The 14,976-nt window shown below is 39.8% G+C and overlaps 1 protein-coding gene across 2 annotated transcripts in view; it reads left to right on the top strand.

Moving 5' to 3' along the window:
• Positions 1-957: 957 nt before the first annotated feature.
• Positions 958-14,976, top strand: part of plcd1a (phospholipase C, delta 1a) — a 33,554-nt gene continuing 19,535 nt past the window's right edge. The window contains exons 1-2 of one of the 2 annotated variants that reach the window (XM_036521211.1): positions 958-1,205; positions 11,954-12,112. In XM_036521211.1, the coding sequence (XP_036377104.1) occupies positions 1,175-1,205; positions 11,954-12,112 (190 nt within the window). In that variant the 5' untranslated portion in view covers positions 958-1,174. Of the gene's footprint in view, positions 1,206-8,348; positions 8,701-11,953; positions 12,113-14,976 lie in introns of those variants that run through there. The other variant, XM_036521210.1, reaches the window with a different exon arrangement.

The following is a 14,976-nucleotide window of genomic DNA, read 5'->3' as shown; positions in this document are numbered from 1 at the left end:
TACCAGATTTTCCACCTTACTAATGACTCAGCTGCTAATGAACACCTAGCTTCTGCTACAGCAAACACTTCTATTGCCACTGCCATTTATTTGTGGAATTTTCAGCATAATAAGGCATCACATGCTATTAACCCCATTATTTACCCCAACAAAGACTCAACAAAACATTATGATGCTCATTATAGTGAACGGTTTATTAACTCAATCCAGGCCTCAGGAGTCTTGATACTGAGGAACACCTGTTGATACCAAGCCGTAAGACATCACACTCAAAAGACGTTCACGTGAATCTACCCTTATATATTACATTTTACCAGGTAACACTCCGTGAATGTACCTTCCGTTTTACAGGCTTTATTAATCACTACACCCACTTGTACAATAAGCGAGTTTTCGCACATTTACACAGCACACCACACCTTACTCACAGCGAAGAAACATGTTGTTCGGTTGAACAGAAAGCATAAAGCAGCCACCTGGAGAGGAAACGTACAGTACTTTACTTGCTCTGCAAGGGCCTTTGTTCAGACGATTTATTACAAACCGCTAAACTGATAAATTAAACATCACCAGGGAAATATGTAGTATAGTGATATCATAAAACTGTTTTGTCCTCCAAAGTGTGCCAGCGGCCCCTGTGATGGAATCTGGCAAATACCAGCGAGCCAGAAACAGACGTAAAGAAAAGGACAGCTAGACGACAGTATTCTCAAATCCAACGTGCCCTCAGTTTAAGGACCGCCAAAAGAGAGAATGCTGTCTTAAATTGGTGCTATCCCATTCTACGTTGGCGCTCTTCACGCATTACGCGTAAGATTTTCTATTCTGAATGTGGGTCCATAAATATCATCCAGGGTCGCCGAATTCTGGATTCTGTATGACACCTATTTTAGCGAATGAGCGCGTAGAGGCTTGTCAAACTGGGTGGGTGTGGAAGTTGACAATCGGTGCCTGCAGTGCTCGATCTAACTTTCAACAAAGTTTGCGACGAATGGGTATTGCCATTCGTCTAGGCACGAATCTATCTGTATCATTCATTTGATGTATTGGTGTTCACTCTGATAACCTTAATCTAAAGTATAGTTGCTCATCAGTTTGGGTAGGTTTGTGGGTTCGAAGGTATCTCGACTTTTGAAGATTTCACGCCGAATATTCCAATCCTGAAATCAAAAGTATGGAATCAAATGGCATAGCCGGCAAGCATGGTAAGCAATACATTTTACTTTAATATTTTATATTTTCTCCTTTACACAGTAATCACAAGAGATCGAACGCGTGTTTCTTGGTCCGTTTGGGTAATTACAGTCATTTGCTTTTGTGAAACCTGGTTATGTTTCTAAGGATTCATATTCCTTGATCCATCAGTGTCAGAACCGCATTTATTTATGTTTTACAGTGGTGTGTCTCACATGACTTCACAAAAGTTAATTTCGGATAGAAAAAACGGATGACGTTCACAGGCTTTACGACGGTATAGCGTGTTTTGATGAGTACAGTGATTATCAATCGTATCCTTGACAATAACTGACACCAAAAAGCTTAACGCACATGGCTCATTTTTCGCATTACATACAGTATTAGCCGAAGTGACAGACTTCTGCTGGTAACTTTACGCTATTTAATAATGTTTAAAAGAACAACTGTGGGTACCAGAAAATTGTACTTCATAACAGGATGTAGCTGCTAATGCAATAATTTTTGCTGTGCTTTGCTTACTACAGCCTTACTGACTGAGTAAGCGGCTATATAAGATAGTAATTTAAGTTTAAGCGTTACCACTAGAGGGCAAAACGGCGTACCCATGCTTGTTCGACACCTCATTAAGGCTGGTCAGGCACAGAATATGAGTAGTTGTTACTTATTCACTGAATTAAACAAACTAATCTGAATGTGGAAGAATAACCAGATTACTAGATGCACCAGTTCACAGTATATTTCCCCTCTTATCATGTGTGACACTTACTAGGCCCACAGATGAACAATATAACACACTCATGCGTCAATGTTGAAGTCCTTCTTGTTAATTGGGATCGTAATGGTGATTATCATTATCAGTGTTATTGAATAGCACTGGGACCACTAGTGGAGTGGGGCCGTTTGTTTTAATTCTATTTTGGCTGTCTTGTAACTAGCCAAGCCCATCTTAATCTCCTTTTCCCATGCAGTGAGTGATTTCTCACACGGGCTAGGCATGTTTAGTGTTGACATTAAAAGGTCACTTCTATTTGTGGAAGATTGTGTACAATTTACTTGCCAGTGTGCCAGGCTACCACAAACCGTTTTCATAAACCCACCTATTTCTGTCATTCCTATATGTCGTCTAATTATGCCTTGTCTACAGTTGAGCACTAGGTAGCTGTTTACCTGGTGTGACCCACTTTTGACCACACTTAACCTACTCTTGGTTGTAAGTGAAAATGCTTTTTTCACTTCTATTCAATCCTTATTTGGAATCACCAGTTGTACATTAGACTTGTCTTACTGTGACACAGTCTACAGTTTGAGAAAAATATACTTTAATACACCCGCTAATGACTATTCACACATTGCACGACAAAGAAGGTGCTCATTGGAGGACAGATAATTTTCCACTGACATCAGCCTTTCTGACTGAAGCAGTCAGGAGCCCTAAACCTTTAAAGCTTTCATTCAAAACTCCTAATTATGACACTGTTTTGGATTCTTACATACAAATTCCAAACCCCCAATGCAAATATCTTTCTCTGTCCAGCAAAGGGCATTTTTAGGATGGCCATTGCAAGTGGATGTGTCGGAACAAGGCTGTGTTAAATGGCCCATAACTGTTCACTCTGCCAGCGCCAGCAACCGGTGACAGCTGTCCTCCATAGTCAAAGGTTGGCTTTGCCAAGTACTGGTGTGTCAGTCTGTGAGTGACTTGGAGCGTGAGTAGAAGGGCCATTGCAGACTCTTTTGTGTACTTAATTCTTAACTATTCAAAACTGACCAACAAAAATGTTTTTTGTGTGATTAATATTCATATTTTTAGTTTAAGATATTACTACAGTGATTGTTTGAAACTTTGATTACTTTGAAATAATAATGGTGTGGCACGTAAAGTGAAAAAGGTCATTGTTTTCATGGCAACAGCTGGTGAACGCAAGTAAACAAGATTCCATGTCATGTAGTGTCGCCAAGAGGCATGGCATTGGGTAGCGCAAGTATCATTTTCCTTGAAAAGCTTGTTTACCACTGCTTGTCTTCTTCAGATTCTCTTATTGATACAAACCTCAGCTGCATACTGTCCTTACTTAGGGCAAGAGCTTTAATAGACAGAGGCTACATTCTCGTGAACACACATGCTTTCAGATTGCAGTAAAAATCAAAAGCTAAAAAAGACAAATGAAATGAAATGGGTTGATATATTTCAGAGAGGATGCAGACCAAATAATACTGTAATCTGGTTAGAGTAATCACTGATTAAAATTGTGGTATTTAGTAATGTTTAATACTTGCAGTAATGTTTATACTTGTACTTAGGGGCAAAAATGGCAAAAGAAACCTGAGCAGATGTCTACAATGAGCATGATGCTTTTTCATAAGTAGCTTGGTGATGTATATTGCTTGTGGAATGGGCAGATACTATGTTTTCAGAACTAAAAAAGAAATTCAAGAATTTGAAAATCTAAATAGCCATCCTATATGTCATGCTAAAGTAGAGGTTAGCAGGTAAAATACTCAACATTTAAGAGAGAGATCAAATGTTTTTGCTGAGTTGACAGACATGTCCTGTCACTTGGCTTCATTTTTGTCAAGTGATTAAAAATCTGTATGTGTCTGTATGTTGGTTACACCAAATGACATTTGATGGAATCTTTGTGTGATAACAAAGCTTATTTAATTCAATTTTTTGTAAAACTTGTATTTTCTGTGCAGTTATACACCTTCATAGAAAATGTCAAAGAAATTGATTTATTGTTCTGTACTTCCACTGTTTGAAAATCACAAAAGCAGATACAGCGTTGTCATAAGGTTATGATAGTTGATATCACCAATTAAATAAGTAATTACAGACTGTAGTTCAGAAAGCAGAGTGGACCAAGACCAATGATGCCCAATGACTGGTTGAACTGGTTGAACTGGTTGAATGTTCAAAAGATGGATAAGGGTTCTAAGTTTACAGCTAGTTTGTTGTACAATTGCTGTAGCCATGGCTATTCCACTGTCCTCATGTGCTGATACCAAAGAGGTGAAGACTGTGTGCAGCATACAGTTAAAGCCCTAAAATATGAATGCATTATTTCATAACCTTGCAGTATGACAATCTATTGCTCAAACTATTGTGCAGTAGATTTCAACCACAGGAGGGCACCCAAGGACCAAGGTGACGTTTGGGCTGGCGAATTATTTTGACTGTGTCAAGGCATCCCAAATTTGTAGAATGCAATAAATAGGTCAGACTTATGGAGCGCATAAAATGGGAAGCAATATAAGGCTTTCCTCAAGATTTTAAAATGGCTCAAGACATTAGCTCAAAAAGGTACCCAGTATCACCCGCAAACTGGAATTTGGTTTTTCATGTTGAATGTAAATAAACAGATACTGGGTGGACAGCCAATTATGTCCAAGCACTACATTTTCCAGCCTTGTATCACTCTAAATATCACTGTTATAACCTGCTGCTGTGTTATACTGTGTTGTATTTTAACAGTGTGTTGTTTGGCACACTTGCTTAGATTCATGTAGTATTGTACAGCCATCACATGATTGCCATTGTTTTGGAAGTGCATTTTAACTGCTAGTGTACTCATTCAGTAGATTTAGGCCTCCTCCTCTCAGGTGGCTGCTAATTTGCTCCCAGGTGGCTGGGGATTTATTGGGTGTGTCTGGAGCAACAGTGGAAGAGCCAGCGTAGTTTCACAGGAAAATTCTATCATACAAAGACAAGGGCGTCAATCTATGGGCGTCCATCAAGGGAGGCCCTGTCACACCACTGTCTCATAGTGTGACTTTTAATTAACTACGTGCACCTTAATCCCATCCATTACTTGTGGAAATTTTACTTCAGGGTATGTGTTGGCATTTTGTTGGAATGGTAAAAGCTTTCTGTCTGGTATATTGTGTTGCATTTGCGTGTTCGGCCGGGTGTGCACTTGGTATCAGCCCTGTGGTTGGCACTGGCTCTTTTTCGGGTGTGGGTTGTGGTGTCTTTGTGTAATGTTTCATGTTGTTTTGTTGGATGTGCTTTCTGCTTTACCTTTAAAATCACTCTGGATAAGAGCTTCTGCTAAGATGTTGAAAATTTAAATGTTAAATGTACCTGCACTTTGTATGTTGCTGTGGGTAAGAGTGTCTGGTAAGTGATAAAATGTAAATGTATGATGGGGCTGAAGGGGCATTTGAAAACAAATATAAATGATTACCTGAGAATAAACAGGGCCCCAATGAGCAGAAAATAAGTTTCAGCAAAAAAAAAAAAAATTGCAGCCATGTTTCTCTAATTGTGGAGAAAGGTTTATGGCCTAATGCCACACTTGAGAATATATACTGTATATATGTCCCGCAGTGGGATTCGAGCTGATGTTTTATCCACACTGTTACAAGTGCACCACACCCTACCTGCCCATAATTAGACTTTAGAATCCTAAATACTGGTACATTAGGTGACGGCAATTATAGGGTATGTTAACAGGTGCAAGTATGTGGAAAGCAGAACAGTAGCGCTTGGAGGCAGCCACTTGATTAGGCTGAGAGAAGGGGAATGATGTGGCTCGTTGCTTTATTTTTGAGACTCTCTGCACTGGACCTGCTTAATCTTTTGAAGGGATCACATCTCATTGGGTGGCATCTCCAGGAGGAATATAAAATTGACATGGGCATTAAAAACAATTAATCAAGCAAACAAACCCCCCCCCGAAGATACGTTTACTTAGTCAGTTCAAAATCCCAAGAAACACGTGACATGATTCACCAATGAGGCATCGGTTCACTGAACTAACATTTCAGTCAGGTTCTCAAAATATCCCTGCCTCAAATACCATGTGAGTGTTAGGAGAGGCAAATGATGTAATCACAATAGCCAAAAATGCTGTTGGATTTGGTTAAAATGTTGAAATTACATGCAAACATGCAAAAATTTGGGCTGCAGGGTTTGTCTTGTACCCTGCCCTCCCAAAGAAGCAAACAAAAAAACATGGTCTAGTAACAAAGCCATTTAAGTCTAATGTAATGACAAAACATTTTTGTTGTACATAAGGCCTTTTAAATATGCCTGTAATTTGATTGGCTTTAGAGGCCATATTGTTTTACCAACAAATGTATTAAAATGTGAAACTTCTGACTAAAAGGGCTCCTCAATGATCATACATGCCAGAGTGTGTGTACCTTGGTGCAGTATGACATGAAGTTTTATGCTGTTGAGGGCACAAGTCATACAGCACACTACATCCCCATTGGAGGATAGGCACTACTACACTGATGTCATCCAAGCAACTTGTAGATGCCCAATGAATTGCAGGGAGCCTGAAAACAAACAAGATGAGGAAACCCTGGCTGACCTCCCAAACCCTAACCCTGGGAGAAACATTGGCCTCTGGTCAGTGGTGGCAGATAACATGACCAGTTTTGAACCTGGGCTGCAGGGCTTGGCCTATAATCACGTGTTGCAGAGCAAGCCACTCATGAGACACAACACATGTTTTTTTTTGGGTATTTCCATTAAACACCTACATCTGGCTACATCTATCAAAGGATTAAATTTCTCATTCTTCCTTCCTTCTTAAACCCATTTGTACTATAATGAAGTGCTTGTCTGTACATCATTCTAAGGGTGTATTTAGGTATATAATGGTATATATTGGAACACACTTTTTGTATTATATCCCTATACTGATATGAGAAGGTTTACCATTTATGCAAGTGTCACGACAAAACACGCTCGCTGGAAAACAACACCGTCATCATTCATCTCTTACAGTTCATCAGTTCATATGCATAATATTGTTCCGACTCATAACAGAATACCAGAATAAACTAATTACGTATCATTTCCCCGTCAGGAACTGCCATAACTCCTACTGAAAATTCAAATGGTGGCATGCAAAAGCAGAGGCTCTTAAACCTGAGGGATCTCCTGTCCCAACATGTAACACAAACCTTACAGATGGTGCAGGTACCTTTAACCAGGGAGGCGCACTCATACAGCCCCGGCAAATGCTCCACTGTCCTGTGCTGGCCAATCTGACTGTTTCTCAAGGGGACCTTCTGGCTAAGGGTGATAAATACTCCCTTTAAAAGGATATGGGACAGGTATTGAGCGTGTACCTTTTGAGCTCTCAGACTCTTGAGTTCAGATGTGCCTCAAAGGAGACATGTTCCCACTTGAGCATAATGCTAGACAACACAGTTACTGAATTGCAGCCATTTTCTGTCTGGAGTTTAACAGAAATTAGGGGTGGCATGACTTTCAATCCTTAACCCCCCTGCCCCCCCCCCCCAGTAGAAGACCAAAGGTTGTTTCTCCTGTACCCTGGTAGGCTTTGGGAGTTTAAATGGAAATAACAGAGCATACTCTTGATTGTACAAGCACATGCAAAGCAAGACTGTAGGGGTTTCAGTTTATAGAATGTCACCGTTTCAGGAATTTCTGGCATCAAAAAGGAGAGGTTAGCAATTGACAACATATAGTGGCTATAAGACCAAGGAACCACAGCAATCATAATTATTTATCTTTGGATGATGCCATGTTGAAGCACATGACACGAGTATATGTGTCTACCCCTTCAGTTGCGTCACCTCACTGTCCTTGTAGCATCACAGCCTCTTTGGCAGTATTCTCGGGCAGGCCACTGTCTCTGGGCAGCTCACTGTAAATGCTGCAGTAAATGCTTTGGGTCCCATGAAGATCCTGAGCACATTGCCCAAGCTAGGTGTGGTACCTATAACTGTGAGGCCCATGCTGCCCACCTGAACAAATCCCCATGTATCCCGTGTGGACAGTCCACATGGGTCCCCACATGGAGCCAGCACAGGCATATTTGCTAGAGCCCCTCAGGACAAGCCACTTACACGATTTACACTGTTGATTATCTGAAATATTTTCTTGCATGCCACATTAAATATGAAATATTTCCACAGTAAAAGACGAAATTAGATTTTTAAAAAAGGGGAAAGAATTTTTTGCAATAACGTCACAAATTTACTTTTGAAATAAAACGTAAAGTTAGAGAGAGTGATATAAATGTGAATGAGATACAGAAAAGACAAGCAAAATCATTTCATAAGATGGGTGCTTTGTATGGTTCTCGCTAAGGAAGCATGCGCAACACGCGACTACAGTAATTTTTCATGTAAGTGCGCATGATCCTTTAAGTGGCGATAGACTGACTAGTTTTCCGATCTGATAGCTGTACCGCAGTAACGCTGGCAGGTTGCCACTGACCCGAAATGTGCGTGCAAGTTCTACCAGCTAAGTAGCGGTGATTTAATTTCTTTAGAGGGGTTGTTTGCATCGGTGTGGCACACGCCCCATGAACAGACAGGTATTGAAAACGCCATGGATTTGAGCTCTCTTTTCTGAATTCTTAAGCAAAGGTAAAGAAGCTGTCGTCATAACAGGATATCGTGGCTGGAATAAATTCTAAATGTCGTGTTTAAAGAAACGTGCCAAATGGACAAAATCGGACAAAATACTTTCTGAAGCGGAGGTCAAGAGAGTTTCACATGAAAATGGGAAGCTGATAGGTATGCCAACTTTACACTCTGTTTTAACATAACTACTTTTGACTTTGCCGGATGCTGCCAACTTTGTTGATATCAGTTATTGCTTATTTTGCGTCTGTTTTTGCTATTACATTTACAGTTTGAAACTTTGGAAACTGTCTGGAAGAACTTTACAGGTTTTCATGCACCGTGAGCTAACGTAAGCAACGGTTCCTTTGCGCTGAAAATCTGGCTGGGACCTGGAGGCACCGTACTCATACTTTCGTTGTTCTCCAGCTCTTTCCATCCAGCGTTTTCTCGTTTTTTGCTAGTACCGTTTCCGCATTGGGCCGAAGGTCTATATATCGTATTTACAGTAGACATCCAATTTTGATACATGTAGTAGTGTCGAACAGAGCGTCGGTGTCAGTCGTCTGTGTACTTTTAAAAGAAAATTTCCTTGACGTCAGCATTGTCCATAATTGTATTCACTGACAATATTATCGACATCCCAGCGTTAAGTAGGCTACTAGATTGTTCAAACATCAACATCATTACAGGGATAGTAAAACATTTAAGAAGACGAAGTGGTAAATACAGAGGTGAGAGTGAAAGCCAAATACGTTAAGACAGGGACAGTTAAGGATTGTACAATTGCAGATGCGCTATTTACTAGATAGCTCACAAGAGATGGACACAAATTGGAATATAGGGAGACATATGTTTTAACTTGGTGTGAGAGAATGCTTGCGATTGCTTTGCTCTGGATCACATTTCCCTTGGAAAGTAAACGGAATTACATCGCTCCACACTGCGCGCTCTGAACTGGTGTTAGGGCAACACACAATTGCGCTTAGTAAGTGCTCATTTTCGGTGGGCTCTGCAGTGTACGTGAAAGACAAGACTTCGGTGTTTCAAGGGACACTATGGGTGAACCAACTCTCTTATCCCGTAGTTTGCTGTATGGCATTTCAACGAACACCTCGAATGGTGCATGGAGATGCACTGGGTTTTGTTACACAAGTCCACATACGTGTTTCCTCTCCTGAACTGTAACCTATGTAAGTCGCTTTGGATAAAAGCGTCTGCTAAATGAATAAATGTAAATGTAAATGTTTGCAGCCGCTGATCAGTGCCACACCTGTGTATACAGCGTATGGATAGCGGGTAGAAAGGCTTTGTTCTTTGCACATTGTAAAAGGAGTGGTGCAGCACTTTGTGTGGACAAATGGACGTTTGGTGGTTTGTAATGCAATTTTGTGTCACGTGTCACTTTCAGGCCAAATACTGGAATGTGTTGTGATATGCCAAAACAAAATAAGATGTTTAAATACAGTGGATCTGTGTGTGGAGGGTGGTATTTTAGAAACCTTGACTATGTTAGGACTATGTTATGACATGGTAAACTTCAAAAGCTTTGTGTTGTAGAGAAAGTGGTTTGTGTTTTTTTTTTTTTTTTTTTGCATTTACATTATGCTAGGCAAAATTACAAAAGAAAAATACACACATTTGTGTTTTGGTTACTGTTTGCTGAGGATCTGAACCTGGGACAAGGTACTTTGAATTCACAACAGGAAAGAAGACACCAAATGTGTTGGTAAAAAGAATTGACCTGTATTAAAAACCTGTCAGACTAGATAGAAAAATTAAGTTTTTGAATATTAGAAACACAATCTGTTCCCTAGGTTGAGATTTGCGTATGATGCTCACAGGCTCAAAATTAAGGCCTGCAGCATTTTGAAAAGGTGCCTTGTTCACGTTCACCCCCCCTTACTGGGTGTTTTTCAGTTGGTAACAAGCCCCCTATTGCTTGATGAAAATTCCTCATTAAACTGGAACATTTTACTGTGATACACCCCTTGAACATGCCCACTTTGCCTCTCTCAGAATTCTAAATGGCAGTGGTTCATTTCCCTGTAATTATCACGCTTAAGGACATCGATTAATTACTTATCAGCTGGGACATGTTCTCTCTGACTTGCAGTATAAGATGATGCCATTTCAAGATGAAAAGATTTACCACACATCTGCTGCTTAAAGGCTCAAGGTGCAATTTTCTTACTGCTCTAAAGATCGGAGTAGTCGCATTAGGGGAGTCAACTTTGAGACTGGCCCAAACATGATCAAACTGGCCCGTTCCGAGTATTCCTGGTCTTCCGGAGCTATAGTGCACTATAAAACAATAAGCATGAATACTTCAGATGGAACCTGACTGTGAACAGCAGTTGAAAGGTCATGTAAAGCTTTTGATCCAGCACAACCTGATTGTGTTGATTTGCACTTGCCTTCCAACTTGGCACTACAGTTTTGCTGTACAAGGCCCAGAATGCAAGCAGCCTGTTGTTGAGAATAAGTGATATCCAGATCAAATGAACAGTTAAACTGCCTTTTAAGTCTCCGTTATGAGAGGACATCTGCTAAAACTGAATAAGTAATGCACTGACAAGGAATTAAAATTCATAAACCACAAACATTACAAAGACATTTAATAACACCCTGAAGAACTGCATGAGTCCCCCTCCCAAACAATGGAACTTTGACAGTCACATAAACAGCCACTGTACAGCAACGGAGGGATCCTGCAAGATGTGTCTAATGCTGATATGCTCATACCCCTGAGTAGTGCAGACTGAAAGTGTGGTGCTGAATGTGGGGTCCAGTCAAGCAGCCATTCCAGCAGCTGCTTGTTTTGTTCACATGGATGTGTAATTGAAACAGTTGGACCTGCTTTTTTTCTCCAGTTTGTGTCTGCTGGCTCCACTGCCCCAGTAATCTTTTTCTGCATGTATGCAGAGCAGGAAATACTCCATAATTAATTACAGATTCCTCTTTGAAATATGACAAACTTAGCTGACATCAGCTTGATACCATTGATCAGTGTATATTATCTACTCTTATTCTGAAAACATTTACCTAAAAATATTAAAAACTGGGTGAGGTTGCAAGATTCAGTGAACTCTCAGTGAATATCTGTCTTCTGAGAACAAATTACTCAGAGGCATTTCCTGCTTATGGGCTGCTGGTGTCCCATTTAATGAGTATTTCCTTTCCTGGTTAACTTATTCTGCCATGATGTGGCATACAATGAGTCACAGGCTTTTATTTATTTTTTTATTTTTTTATGAATGGCAGTAGAAGCAGCTCTTCAGTCTCAGTAATACATTTTAGTAGTAGGCCTACTGCTGTATGGTGTTTTCCGTGACTGTGGTGAATGTTTTGCTTTATGCATTTTAAAAATAGAACCAGGCTAATTAAGCATAACATGTGGGTCTAACAACTCTCTCTGTGGTCCCAGGTTTAGAGGGGGATGCAGACCTCCAGTTTTTGCTGAAGGGGGGGGACCTCCAGAAGGTGCGGTCCAGCTCCTGGAAGAAGACCCGCTACTTCAAGCTCCAGGAGGATTGCAAGACCATGTGGCATGAGTCACACAAGACCCTGAGGTCCAACCAAACCTGTGAGTGCAGTGTGCAGTGTGGCTTGCAATGGTCAGGCTGAGGTGCAGAATAAAATCTTCAGCCTTTGAGCTAGATACCTGACATGAACTGACACATTAAATATTAACCTGCAAAAGTTGCTCATGTGTAAAATTGAAATTACCCAATATACAACTACCCTTTAATACATTAGCCATTCGTAGAGGTAGATGTTTACTGCTTAATATGTGTGTGTACGCTAAATAAATAATTAAAATAAGACTTCCACAAAAGAAATGGTACTGTAGTAGTTACAGAGGTAGGCATAATGTAAGAAGTGTAAGATACTTTTACTTTACTACTTTTAGTAGTAGTCCTCACATTAAACAGGCACAACTGATAAAGTCTTATTGGGTGAAGTTGATTGAAATGTTTATGAAACTTAATATTCTTCCAAAAATCAACTTTAAAAGCCTGAGATGTACATCTGGCCTGCCTTTTTCCTCTTCCCAAGTTCAGCTTCTTGTAATAAAGCATAAGATAACTTAAAGAAAACAATATATTAACTGGACAGGACTAGAATTATATTGAACATTGTACCATATGTTGTTAATATTATACTGAAATGAGGCAAAAAGTACTAATGTAATTATACTTAATTTATGCAGTGTTAGATCCATTGGAAGAAATGGTACATTAATATTTTTGAAGATAAGTGGTATTGTAAATGACAGTGATCATATATAACCTCACTTTGAGGAGCAAACTGAAGCTAGGGTTACAGATTTAATCTAAAACAGATAGAGAAGTAAGATTGAAATAAAATATTACTCTTGCAATTAAATTGTGCATTTAATTGCACATTTAATTGCACATTTAATCACAATTTTACTGCATGTTACATTCTACATAAAAATCAGTGTAAATCAAAGAAATTGTGTATCTCAGATTTTTACGATTACACTTTCATTTAGCCATCATAAATGGTTTTCATATCAGGTTCAATCAAGTATTTTTTAACGCTTAATACTTCTTCAAATGCTTTTTTTAATCATGTCTTTGCAGTGAAAAGTTAATCTTTGCTTAGATTCAAAGGAAATTTATAACTCTGGAAAAAACTGTTCAAACAACCAATGGAGCATACTGTAAGGAATGGGTTTGCAGTGACATTATATAATAGTACTCATGATGAAACTAACTAGGTCCAGAATTACTAGAGTTGCTAGCAATCTGATGATGGGCTAATTGATGATGTTTAGCTCTTTGGTGGTACGGGAAACTAGGTGTACTTACTTTGTTGATACTGCAGCTGGACTTAGGAGTAGGTGCAAATAAGCCTATCCAAAGAGCCACCTGGGAGGTTTTTAAAATGGAAACTGCCATTTAAAAGCCCACAAGGTGATGTACGGACTGATTTTAATTTCCATTGCAGCTCATGCTTAGCTTCTGTGAGTATGAAGACTCATCAGTTGTAATCAGTGACAGTAACTGATAGTAACTACAAGACATCGTTATCAAAATACAGAAACATGATTAACTGCCTTAAAAAATGAAAGCTTTAATCCATTTTAAGTTAATTGCAGTTAAGCTAATGCATTAACGCATAAAAAAAAAAATTTAAAAGAGAGAAATGAATCAACTGCCCCTAAATTCTTCTCCACCTAGTGGTGGAAATGAAATATCAAATATCACACATTTCATGTACATGGATGAGTGGATCACTACCTGCACTACAGACAAGACTTTGTGCCAGACTCAGGTCTTCTCAGTGAGTTCAAATAAAGATTTATGCAGGTCTCACCACCACCTCATGTTTCCTGCCCCAGCACTCAGGAGGAAAAGGAGTACCCTTTTGACAAAAAACCTGATGTAGTTCCATGCCTCAATGCCAGCTCTCTGAAGCCTGCTTGGATTTGGGGTGGAGTGGAAAAAACGTATCTTATAGATAGTGTCGCCAAGGGAGGAGAAGGTCAAAGCTTTTGGTCTTAGTTTCCCACACATGAACAACATCGTTGCTTCGTCCCAGGCTCCACCCATTCAGGACTTCCTCTCCAGCTTTGGTCAGGCTCTCCCAGAGAGTTGCTGTTTCTGGCTGACAGCGTTAATCAGCCTCCCAGTGTGTTATCTCTGTGCCCAGCCACATCTGGCTCTGAAAACTGCCGCATTTATGGGAAAAAAGAGGGGTTGGGGCTGATAACCCTTCCTCTCCTTACAGGCATTGGAAATTTGGTCTGTGGTCCAGAGGCTTGTGCTAGTGGTCTCTGGGTCGCACATTACAGAGATGGATGACCTATATGAAAGGCTTGGCGAAGAAATTGTTTAATTTGAGTGTAGCTGGGAGTGCACAGAATAGCCTCTGGGTTGAAGAAACGAAAAGCCTGCTTTAAAGAGGTATTTCCTCATAGGTTGTGCCAGCGTTTTTTAATGTCTTCCTTTGTTAATCAGTTAATCACTGTGCTGTTTTAATCAATTAGGTTTTTTCCATTTGGGTTTTTTTGTGAGGGTTTAGGAAAAATGTAAGAAATGTCTACATTTCATGCATAATCTTATGGGAGTAGTCAAAGTAGAAATTCCAGGAAGGCTAGACTCACTACTTTTTATTACACTAGTTTTATATGGGTCAACATGATCAATCCAATTTTCTTTTTTATTTTCCCTTTCCACATCTCTACCCTAAAAACAAAAATATCACTTGCAACAACATGTCCTTTAAAGCCAGGGTAAAACAATCTAAAACACATTGCTGGTAAGAATTTCCCATGCTTTGAACTCGGGCCTTGCATTGCTTTGACTGGCGCTGTTGTCAAACACGATTGCTAATGGTAATGTGGACGATGAGCCTTGCGTTATGTGTGACTGAGATAAAGAATCAGTTATTTTTTTTCATAATCGGCCTGCTGTTGCT

The sequence above is a fragment of the Megalops cyprinoides genome, chromosome 2 (assembly GCF_013368585.1).
Source record: "Megalops cyprinoides isolate fMegCyp1 chromosome 2, fMegCyp1.pri, whole genome shotgun sequence".
Classification (NCBI taxonomy): domain Eukaryota; kingdom Metazoa; phylum Chordata; class Actinopteri; order Elopiformes; family Megalopidae; genus Megalops; species Megalops cyprinoides.
The sequence above is the reverse complement of the archived record's forward strand: the minus strand, read 5'-3'. Positions and strand labels throughout refer to the sequence as shown.